The sequence below is a fragment of the Anomaloglossus baeobatrachus genome, chromosome 2 (assembly GCF_048569485.1).
Source record: "Anomaloglossus baeobatrachus isolate aAnoBae1 chromosome 2, aAnoBae1.hap1, whole genome shotgun sequence".
Classification (NCBI taxonomy): Eukaryota; Metazoa; Chordata; class Amphibia; order Anura; family Aromobatidae; genus Anomaloglossus; species Anomaloglossus baeobatrachus.
In genome coordinates, this window is record NC_134354.1 from 737,186,966 (window position 1) to 737,199,465 (window position 12,500).

General features: G+C 39.3%; 1 protein-coding gene across 1 annotated transcript in view; it reads left to right on the forward strand.

Annotated features, from left to right (window-relative positions):
• The window catches only part of XPO4 (exportin 4), a 185,530-nt gene that overhangs the window by 96,103 nt on the left and 76,927 nt on the right, over positions 1–12,500 (forward strand). Inside the window, exon 7 of the mRNA XM_075337399.1 lies at positions 2,227–2,339. Coding sequence (XP_075193514.1) covers positions 2,227–2,339 — 113 coding nt within the window. The remainder of the gene's footprint in view (positions 1–2,226; positions 2,340–12,500) is intronic.

A 12,500-nucleotide genomic window follows, 5' to 3' on the forward strand; every position in this document is an offset into this window, starting at 1 on the left:
GATGGGGGGGGGGGGGGTCGCTCATGTGAATCTATGGTATCATGCCCACAGGGCCGTGATACCATGGAAAGTATTCAAAACGCCCACAGGGCAATGCGACGCCCATAGGGCAACGAGCTCTGCTATTTACATAGGAAATATGGAAGTAATAAAACATTTTTTTCTTACTTTCATATTACACAATTTTACAACACAAGGATGAGTAGGGAGGTGTAATTAGGGCACACATGCGTCTGCTGATAGGTCAGAACGCATATTGTACATGACCGATTCCTTTAATCCCACATATGCTTACTTATCCACACCTACTATATGCAGCAATACTCATTTCTGTGGTCACACCTCTGCTGTGATCACTAGATCTAGCTCCTATCTTTTCTCATTCATTTGCCAGGTTGCAGATACCATTCTGACTTTGTGTACACTATCTGCCTCGCGCGTTTCGTCCCCCCTTGCATGTAGGAGACACATCAGGAGGCTTATGCTGTAGAACTGTATTGCGAAATGATAGTTGCGCGAGGACGCACAGCTTAAAGCAATGGTGCACACATTTTCAAGTGAGAATAATAAAAGTTCTATTTTAAATCGAACATGTCCACTAAGCCAGTGAATTTGTTTAAATTTGGTGGACTAGTTAGTCTTATAGGTCTCCTACAGTGAAAACTGTGTATAACCCCCAGCTACACCACTAACTGGCAGCTTCCTGTGTACATTGTCGGCAAGCTACCAGACCGTGAGGGGGCTGGGGTTATACAGATTATCTGGACTAGTCTAGGCCTGTTAAAAACACAGACGTTCTTCACAGATGTGTAAAACACGCACATGTCCCTCCGTGTTCCGTGATTCACGGCACACGTGGGTTGTCTATGTGCAATCCGGGCTCCGTAGTCCATGATTGCACATAGCGATCAACTCACCTGTGCGCGCTCCCGCTGTCCTTGGTGTTGAACGCTCCCGCGGTGCAGCATCCGGCCAGCGCTGACCCCCGCAGCAGCTGCTTCCAGGTCGGCTGTGTTGTGCATTCGTGAATATGCACGACAGTAATGAGGTGGCTCAGAAGCAGCAGACAGCACAGAGCGTTGCTGGAGCAGGGTGAGTAAAAATGTTTTTTTTTTTTTTATTTTATAAGCACATATTTTTTTTCTGGCACGTGTTTCACGGATGACACACGGATCACACCACTGCGTGGTCCGTGGGACATCAGTGATGCCAGAAAAAAACGGACATGTCTCCGTGCGGCAATCACGGATACGCGTGTACGCCGCACGGAGACAAGGTGAGTGAAAAATCACTGATGTGTGCACAGACCCATTGATTATAATAGGTCTACGTATGTCAGTGATTCTGGTACATATAAGAAAAAAGGCACAAACATACCAGAATCACTGATGTCTGAAATGGGCCTTACATGTGAAACCTAGTCCTGCAGTGCTGATCTCCTGCTGATAAAACACTGATTGTATTGAAACTACAGCACACAGCCTAATAAGTGACACATTGCAGAAGTTGCACTCTCTCTTGCCCTATGTTATTCTGCTCTGAGATTAAATAACAAAAAACATTGTATATTTTAGAAGCGGCTTCACCACTCCAGAAAAATAAAGCAATTTGAGTGCAAAAATATCCCCTAATCTACATTGATGGAAACAGGGAAAAACTAGTAGAAGGTGCCGTGCCGTGTCTGTCATCTCCTCGTTACCGTCACTTCTATAAATAAGTCTTCCTTCCTTTCTTATCATCTCGGCTCCGTTGCCCAGATAAGTTGAGCAGACCAGCTTCTGAGCAGTGAAGCCCCCTGTAAAGTGTGATCATGTCGCATGTGTTTTCTTGAGTGGAGATTAATACCAAAGTAATGAAGAAGAGGCGAAAAAAGCTGCTGTTTTGCATAAACTGTTGCACCTGTCGTGTGGCTGCCGTGTGCCCCCTTTCCTGTCACATTAGCCCCCTGCTTATCAAAGTGCTTGTATGATGGTGGCATTCGGCATAATAATGATCAAACTGTTATCTAGCATTCCTGCCGCATTCTCTGATATCACGGCCTAATACCTTTTATTCCTTGGCCTCATGCATGAATTATGCAGCGTATGTGAAGAGGCTTAAAGCCGGTTTCCATTGCATTCTTGTGTAGTGGATGCTGCTGTACCCTCGGCTCCTGCTTTTTTTTTTTTCCCCTCCCGTCTTTAAAGGCTTGCAGGAATGTTATTGTTGACCTTGACACCAGATAACTGGGCAGACATTATATAGCGATGTTTGAGTCCTCCCAAAATGTGATGCTGAAGCCGACTGAGTCCTGGCGTGAATCCCTCCTGGACAGCAGAGTGATGGAGCTCTTCTTCACAGTAAGTTTTTCCCTCTTTTTGCTTTTTTTTTTTATTGTTTATGGATTTTTATTTTTGTTTAATTGTAATTTATAGTAAACATGTTTTTTATATGCACGCAACACTTAAAATTTAGTTTTTTTTGGGGGGAAGATTTAATTTTAATGCATTTTCTAAATGACCTAGTTAAAGGGAATCTGTCACCAGATTTTTGCTCCCCCATCTGAGAGCAGCATGATGTAGAGACAGAGACCCCGATTCCAGTGCTGTATCACTTACTGAGCTGTTTGCGGATGAGGATGTTAAATGAAGGGGTACTTGTACTTTATGTATGCATAAGAAAGGTTCACATATTGGAACTGAAACATTGCCCACAATTGGGCTTTATAAATAATTGGTGTACACTTTTTGGTGTGGCCTCCAGTTTTCCTTTATTATCTGGATGGCTTGGTATGTACAAGGGGGGGCATTGCAAAGGATTTTTAATCTTAAATACAACTACTTCTGGGAGAATTACAAACACCTTATAATTTTAACATTTATTTTTATATTCTTTTTTTTAAAAAAAAACTTATAATTTTTATTAACATTGGACACTCATCAAAATTATCACAAGTTTACAATGTGGTTTTGATTACAATATCACATAGGTGCTTACAATCTTAAACATTAAGCAGCAAAGGGTCTATTAAATCTATATTATAATGTTTACATTTATTTTATTAATTTTTACATATTTTTATAATAGAATCATTTTACATATATTTATATAATTACATATATTTACATTATAATTTTTACTTGTATTTATTTTACATATATGTAAAATTATATAATATAAATATATTTAGATTTATATAATTTTACATATATTATAATTTTTACATATATTTATATAATTACATATATTTACATTATAATTTTTACTTAATTTTACATATATTTATTTTGCATATATGTAAAATTATATAATATAAATTTTAGATTTATATAATTTTACATATATTTATTATAATTTTTACATATATTTATATAATTACATATATTTACATTATAATTTTTACTTTAATTTTACATATATTATTTTGCATATATGTAAAATTATATAATATAAATTTTAGATTTATATAATTTTACATATATTTATTATAATTTTTACATATATTTATTATAATTACATATATTTACATTATAATTTTTACTTTAATTTTTACATATATTTATATTTATTTTACATATATGTAAAATTATATAATATAACTATCTTATATTATATAATTTTACAATATATTTATTATACTTTTTACATATGTTTATATTATATAAATTTAACTTGAACAAAGGACCGGCACTCCAAGTCTTCTGGAATTTTTTACATTTTATTCCACATCATAAGTATACAGGCGTACTTAATACATTTATTATATAAATTTAGATATATTTATATTATATAATATAAATATATTGTATAATTCTACATATTTTTATATTATACAACTACATATATTTATATTATATATTATCTTTACATGTATTTATATTATACATTATAATAATATATATATATATATATATATATATATATATATATATATAATATACATATAGTGCATGTATAATTTTGTATATATTAGTAGTAACCTGTAGCTGTGTATTACAATTTGTAATTTTACTAGATGCTATACAATATGTGCATAATATACTTGGTTTTTATTATATATATATATATATATATATATATATAATGTGTGTGTGTATATGTATGTATGTATATATATATATATATATATATATATATATATATATTATAAAATATAAAATTTGTTTTAATCAGGTAGCTAAAGCCAATTATCTAATTTTGTTTCACCACTTTTTACCTTCGGTTACAATAAAATCCTTGTCTCTTATGTCTTTTATGCTGTAAGTTGTTTCTTATTCGTCTCTTACGATCTTAGTGTTGTAGTAACAGAAGGCAAAATGTTGTTTATTTTATACTCTACTAATTGTGGTGTGGGAAGTTTCGTTTAGTATTTTTTGTTATTTTGGTGCTTTAGTAACAATACAGCCAGAACCTGTAGATTTCAGACTTTTAGGTATTGACCAGATTTCCTTACTAATCGTCTGCGCTTTGTAGCTGGAGGAGTCTACACTTTTTGCATTGCTCTGCTTTGGTCTTCACAGGCGCAGGTAATCCTTTGCAAGCCTGTTGGAAGTTGATGTTTGAATGTCAAAATGTTAAAATGGGAACTAAGTGCAAGAGCGATTCGGTGGTGCAGGCGGGCCCCGTGTGCAGGCGGGCCCCGTGTGCAGGCAGATTCTACATGTCAGTGAAGACTCATTCACAAATTTCCTTTTCTTTCTTTTGCGAATGAGAAAGAGCGAAAAAAAAAGCAGACCGGTTTTTGTCCATGTGCTGGATCTAAATTTCAGCCGTGCTTTGCCCATACAGCTTTTTACCATCAGTGTGGCATTTGTTGTGTTCGAAGTTTCTCCTTGTTTTTTTTTTTTTCTTTTTTGAAGGACTCTTTATTTTACTGGGCCAGCTTGATCTCACTCCAAATCAATTTTACCCCCCTCACCAAAAAAAACAACCAAAACATGTTTCTGTTCACCCCTCTCCCTCCTTCACCAGAAATCCTTCTGCAAAAAGATAAGACTTGTGTCCCTGCCCATAGACTATGGATGTCTGCCTGACCGAGGCTTTAATTTCACCCAGAACACTTTACAAAACCGCTTTGCTTCTTGAATACCAAAGATGTCACCTGGATGTTGAGTGTGAATCATACAGTAAATGTTTGGATTTATTTTATTTATTTTTTTACATATCGTATTTTTCGTTTTATAAGACACACCAGATTATAGGACGCACCCCAAATTTACAGGGAAAAAAGGTAAAAAATATATATATATGGGGTCTGTTTTATAATCTGGTTGTGTCTTACTGCTGTGCTGGGGCTGCTGGCTCTGCTCTGCGCTGGCTCTGCTCTGCGCTGGCTCTGCTCTGCGCTGGCTCTGCTCTGCTCCATGCTGGCTCTGCTCTGCTCCATGCTGGTTCTGCTGTGCCTCGTACTAGCTTTGCCCCATGCTGGCTCTGCCTTGCCCCATGCTGGCTCTGCTCTGCTCCATGCTGGTTCTGCTCTGCTCCGTACTGGCTCTGCTGTGCCCCGTACTAGCTCTGCCCCATTCCGGCTCTGCCTTGCCCCATGCTGGCTCTGTTCTGCGCTGGCTCTGTTCTGCGCTGGCTCTGTTCTGCGCTGGCTCTGTTCTGTGCTGGCTCTGTTCTGCTCTGCTCTGCTCCATGCTGGTTCTGCTCTGCTCCGTGCTGGTTCTGCTCTGCTCCGTACTGGCTCTGCTGTGCCCCGTACTAGCTCTTCCCCATTCTGGCTCTGCCTTGCCCCATGCTGGCTCTGTTCTGCGCTGGCTCTGTTCTGCGCTGGCTCTGTTCTGCGCTGGCTCTGTTCTGCGCTGGCTCTGTTCTGCGCTGGCTCTGTTCTGCGCTGGCTCTGCTCTGCTTCATGCTGGTTCTGCTCTGCTCCGTGCTGGTTCTGCTCTGCTCCGTACTAGCTCTTCCCCATTCTGGCTCTGCCTTGCTCCATGCTGGCTCTGTTCTGTGAGGGGGGCCGCGAGGCATGGGTTATGCTGAAGATGTGATTCAAACAAATTGCGCCCGGAAGCAGCGCGTGCGCAGATGGAGCTCTTGAGCCAAGAGCTCCATCTGTGCACACGCGGACCCTGTGCGCCATTATTTGAAGTCCTTACCACTGACATTGTCAGAATGGCTTGTACCTCGCCAGCTGCCGCCGCCGACCACAGCAGAAGCGCCTCCACCACGCACAGCAGCTCCGCCAGCCACCACACAGAGCCCCTGCCTCCTGTGAAAACTCTCAATCACCCCCTGGTAAGCTACATTCGGATTTTAAGAGACACTCCTCATTTTCCTCCAAATTTTTGGAGGAAAAGTGTCTTATAATCCGAAAAATATGCTATTTTATTTAAAAAGGAAAAAACATATTGGCAAGTTACAATGTAATTTTCACTCCTCTCCAAGAAAACCAATAAGGTGTGCCTTAAATTGTAGGATAGAAACAAAGTAATACGGTAAAGCAGACTTTCTATTATTATTATTATTATTATTATTATTATTATTTACGCCCATTGATATTTTCTTTTTTTTTATACAGGGTGTAAAAAAAAAAAAGTTGTAAATCTCTTAAGTCATCGCTGTAATAACTTTTATATGGCCCCAATCTATTCCACTTTACTTTACAATACTTTTGAAGGAGCAACATCTTAGGTTGGAAAAATATTTCTTGTTTGGTGAGAAGGAAATACCTGGCTCCTCTAGCGGCAGGGCTGTGAGTCGGAGTCGGAGTCGTGGAGTCGGAGTCGGAGTCGGAGCTCATTTTGGTGGAGTCGGAGTCGGAGTCGGTATAAAATGCACCGACTCCGACTCCTAAAATATATAATAAATTGGGGACAGGAGTGCAATGCAGAATGTGCTGAATATTTTACTAAATAATAACATTTAGTATAATGCTTATATTTAAGTGAAACATTTATTGTAGTACAATGTGAACATCAGACATTTAATTGTTTTTATGATACAATAATCAAGATATTTGGATAGAACATAAAATATTTATTGGAATACAACTTTAGAACACAAAAAACTAATAAATTGTAAATATGTAATATATATATATATATATATATATATATATATATATATATATATATACACACAGTGTATATACACACACAAGATATATATGTAATCTACTGTATATTACATAGTGTATTACATATTTACAATTTTTTACAGTTTTTTGTGTTCTAAAGTTGTATTCCAATAAATATATTTTATGTTCTATCCAAATATCTTGATTATCGTATCATAAAAAGTATTAAATGTCTGATGTTCACATACACATATTCATGTACTACAATAAATTTTTCACCTAACTAAGCAATATATGTAGGAGTCGGAGCCTGAGTCGGAGCCTGAGTCGGAGCCTGAGTCGGAGCCTGAGTCGGAGCCTGAGTCGGAGCCTGAGTCGGAGCCTGTGCAAGAGAATTTGAGGAGTCTGAGTCTGAGTCTGAGTCTGAGTCTGAGTCTGAGTCTGAGTCTGAGTCTGAGTCTGAGTCTGAGTCTGAGTCTGAGTCTGAGTCTGAGTCTGAGTCTGAGTCTGAGTCTGAGTCTGAGTCTGAGTCTGAGTCTGAGTCTGAGTCTGAGTCTGAGTCTGAGTCTGAGTCGAAGGTTTGGCTTACCGACTCCACAGCCCTGTCTAGCGGGCACAGACCGAAAAGGACCTCTGTGCAAGAACAGTATATGGGCCCTTTGCAGCCTTAGATCTCATGAAAATGCACAATGCCACCTGCTTTGGAGGTGGTAATGGCCCCCCAACCTCTTGGGCCCCTGTGCGTCAGCACAGATTGAATCTATGATATGTCTGCACTGCCTAGCTCCATTGGACCTGTTGATTGTACGTTCATGGTGCGGGGCAGTAGGATGACTGCCCGGATCAGAGCAGCAGTATGTTGTGTCTGCGCGGCACAGCTTGGCTGCGGAGACTCGCTAACCCCCGTGTTTCTGGTCTGATGAGGTGTAACGCTCCATAGAAGAGGCCCACTGAACAGCTGTCTGGTAGACAGCGAAACAACTGCTGTCCTCAGCTGTGACCAGCTCCTGCAAATATCCCCTGGCTCAGCCGGTTAACCCTTCATATCCTCTCTGGTGTTTTTGGGTCCTCCGCAGGTCTCCATGGTGAATGAGTCGGAATATAAACGCCTCGTAACCGTGCACCATATATTATCTATCTAATCGGCCTCAGCGGAGAGCGTGTCCTCCTTATCGCCAGCTGGATCGACTTTGTCTAATCCGTCATCTTGTTTGATGGGGAAACTTTGATCATGGTTTCGGTGAGACTTGACGCAATTACCGCGTTGTTTATCTAGCGCCCATCCTTTTTATATCCTCGTACTATTGTATTACATAAGATAACATTCTGCCGTGTACAGCCAGATTGGGTTTCTACCTTGTCAGCTGTCCATCCTGCAAATGGACAATCTTCTTTTTTTTTTTCTGGTAGTGCAGCAATCTAGATGTTAGCGAGGAGGAGGCTGGATCGTCAATTTCTGAAGCATGACGTTTTTCACGCCGACTGGTGCACACCGATGCAATGATTTGGACCCATCTTGCTGGGATACAGCTGTATTCTTCGGTTGACGTGACGGTCCTTCATTGAGGGGGTCTCCTACCTCTGAAATATATGGTACATAAGTGGCGAGGTCTAGCTAAACTGTTTGGTACGATTTGAGCGTCCAATCTAGAACGCCGTGCCTGTGACTACCGGGATGTATTGGATCTGGCTGCTGTCATTTTGTGATCACTGCAATAAATTGACGCTATAGCACTTTCTGCAAATTGCATCTTGTCCTATCGTGCTATTGCTCCTCATTTCTGGTCAAGCCTATACGCTCAATTTGCTGTGGATTTTCACATAAATCCATAGATCCACAGGAAAAGCCACACTGAACCCTATAGATGTTGGCCAAATCTCGAACACTTCTGAATAGCGTGCATTTAAAGGGATTTCTCATGTTTTGTCAGTAGCGCATTGCTCCTCTGCCTCCCAGCTTCCTGCTTGTCAGGGGGAGCTCTGCTCCTGAAGATTGACACCTAGGACCAGTGGCATGGTCTCCCCACTTTACTGACCTGTGCTATCTCAGCGTTAGCGTTGACGCTACAGCATTGGAGAATCACCAGGGGACTCGAGCTGGTCAGATCCGATGATCCTACCAGTGGGCAAGCTTTAAGACATAGAGCCTGCAAGTGACGTTGGTTCCTAACCTAGAGAACCAAGCACAGTAAGACCACAGGGTGGCTGGTAACTTTGGCAATGAGCTTAACACTATCATATTAAATAAATGGCAAAGTTATCAAGCAGGTGGCAATCTTACCCACTGAAGGACTTAAAACAACCCCTTTAAGCTGGCCATACACATACAAGTGCATCTCAATAAATTAGAATAGCATCAAAACGTTCATTTATTTCACTAATTCAATTCAAAAAGGGAAACGCATATATTATATAGTCATTACACACAGAGGGATCTATTTCAAGTGTTTATTTCTGTTAATGATTACAGCCAATGAAAACCCAAAAGTCATTATCTCAGAAATTAGAATAATTACCACAAAATACCTGCAAAGACTAAGCGTTTAAAATGGTCCCTTAGTCTAGTTCAGTAGGCTGCACAATCATGGGGAAGACTGCTGACTTGAGATGTCCAGAAGCAGTCATTGACACACTCTACAAGGAGGGCAAACCACAAAAGGTCATTGCTAAAGAAGCTGGCTGTATCCAAGAATATTAATGGAAAGTTGAGTGGAAGGAAAAAGTGTGGCTGAAAAAGGTGCACAAGCAACCGGAATAACCACAGCCTTGATAGGATTGTTAAGAAAAATCCATTCACAAGGAGTGGACTGCTGCTGGAGTCAGTGCTTCAAGAGCCACCACACACAGACGTATCCAGGACATGGGTTTCAAGTGTCACATTCCTTGTGTCAGGCCACTCATGACCAATAGACAACACCAGAAGCGTCTTACCTGGGCCAAGGAGAAAAAGAACTGGACTGTTGCTCAGTGGTCCAAGGTGTTGTTTTCAGATGAAAGTAAATTTTGCATTTCATTTGGAAATCGCGGTCCCAGAGGCTGGAGGAAGAGTGGAGAGGCCACAATCCAAGCTGCTGAGGTCTAGTGGGAAGTTTCCACAATCAGTGATGGTTTGGGGAGCCACGTCATCTGCTGGTGTAGACACTGTGTTTTATCAAGATCAAAGTCAGCGCAGCCGTCTACCGGGAGATTTTGGAGCATTTCATGCTTCCCTCTGCCGACAAGCTTTTTGGAGATTTCATTTTCCAGCAGGACTTGGCACCTGCCACACTGCCAAAAGTACCAATACCTGGTTTACTAACCACAGTATCACTGTGCTTGATTGGCCAACTAACTCACCTGACCTAAACCCCGTAGAGAACCTATGGAGTATTGTCAAGAGGAAGATGAGATATACCAGACCCAACAATGCAGACGAGCTGAAGGCTGCTATCAAAGCAACCTGGGCTTCCATAACACCTCAGCAGTGCCACAGGCTGATCGCCTCCATGCCACGCCACATTGATGCAGTAATTCATGCAAAAGGAGCCCCAACCAAGTATTGAGGCATTTACTGTACAGACTTTTCAGTAGGCGCCAACATTTCTGAATGTAAAATTATTTTTTCAGTTGATCTTATATTCTAATTTTCTGAGATAATGACTTTATGGCTTTCAGCCAATGAAAACCCAAATCATAAACATTAACAGAATTAAACGCATGAAATAGATCCCTCTGTGTGTAATGACTCTATATAATATATGGGAATAGATCCCTCTGTGTGTAATGACTATATAATATATAGGAATAGATCCCTTTGTGTAATGACTCTATATAATATATAGGAATAGATCCCTCTGTGTGTAATGACTCTATATAATATATAGGAATAGATCCCTCTGTGTAATGACTCTATATAATATATAGGAATAGATCCCTCTGTGTAATGACTCTATATAATATAAAGGAATAGATCCCTCTTTGTGTAATGACTATATAATATATAGGAATAGATCCCTCTGTGTGTAATGACTCTATATAATATATAGGAATAGATCCCTCTGTGTGTAGTGACTCTATATAATATATAGGAATAGATCCCTCTGTGTGTAATGACTCTATATAATATATAGGAATAGATCCCTGTGTGTAATGACTCTATATAATATATAGGAATAGATCCCTCTGTGTATAATGACTCTATATAATATATAGGAATAGATCCCTCTGTGTGTAATGACTCTATAATATATAGGAATAGATCCCTCTGTGTATAATGACTCTACATAATATATAGGAATAGATCCCTCTGTGTGTAATGACTACATAATATATAGGAATAGATCCCTCTGTGTATAATGACTCTATATAATATATAGGAATAGATCCCTCTGTGTATAATGACTCTATATAATATATAGGAATAGATCCCTCTGTGTAATGACTCTATATAATATATAGGAATAGATCCCTCTGTGTAATGACTCTATATAATATATAGGAATAGATCCCTCTGTGTAATGACTCTATATAATATAAAGGAATAGATCCCTCTGTGTGTAATGACTAATATAAAGGAATAGATCCCTCTGTGTGTAATGACTATATAATATATAGGAATAGATCCCTCTGTGTGTAATGACTCTATAATATATAGGAATAGATCGCTCTGTGTGTAATGACTCTATATAATATATAGGAATAGATCCCTCTGTGTGTAATGACTCTATATAATGTTTCCTTTTTTGTATTGAATTACTGAAATAAATTAATTTTTTGATATTCTAATTTATTGAGATGCACTTGTAGATAGAATTGCTCATTTATGCTGAGCAGCTAGATTCTTGTCTCCCAGATATCTGACTGGAGGACCCCTGTAAACATCAAGTAGCCAGTTTTGAAATCAGTCTTTTGTCTAAAGTGGCTGTTAACACATTGTAGTTTTGCAGGGTTTTTTTTCTTCAGAAGCCCTATGCAAATTATCAGCTGATTTTTACAGTACCAGTAAAAGATGAGATTCCAAAAATCTCATGCACACACAATTGCTTTTTTTTTCCCCTTGACTGAAATAAAAAAAAAAACAGCAAAATGTGGTTTCTGAAGGCAGCAGCATGTCAAGTCTTTCAGCGCTTTTGCTGCTTTTTTGACCATTGAAAGCAATAAAGGCAGCCGTGTTTTTTGCCGTTTTTGTGATGAACGACACTTGAGTTTAAACATACACTGTAGACAAATGGCACCAAAAATGCAGCCAAAAAAACCAAAGCAAAAATGCAGGAAAACCTGCCTTTTGGACCCGGCTTTTTTTTTACTGCTATGAGTAGATATTGCTGTAGAGAAAAAACGCAACGTGTGAACATAGCCTAACGGTAACCAACTTTGACGTGTTGGGTCTATAGAGATTTCCGTGGCTGTACTCTCAATTTTAAGCTTTGTCCACAATGTCATTAATTTCCGCTACATAATCGAGTTTAGGCACAAAACACATTTCGCAGAAACCTTGGTCAAAAAGTGTCTAAATTTAGAGAAA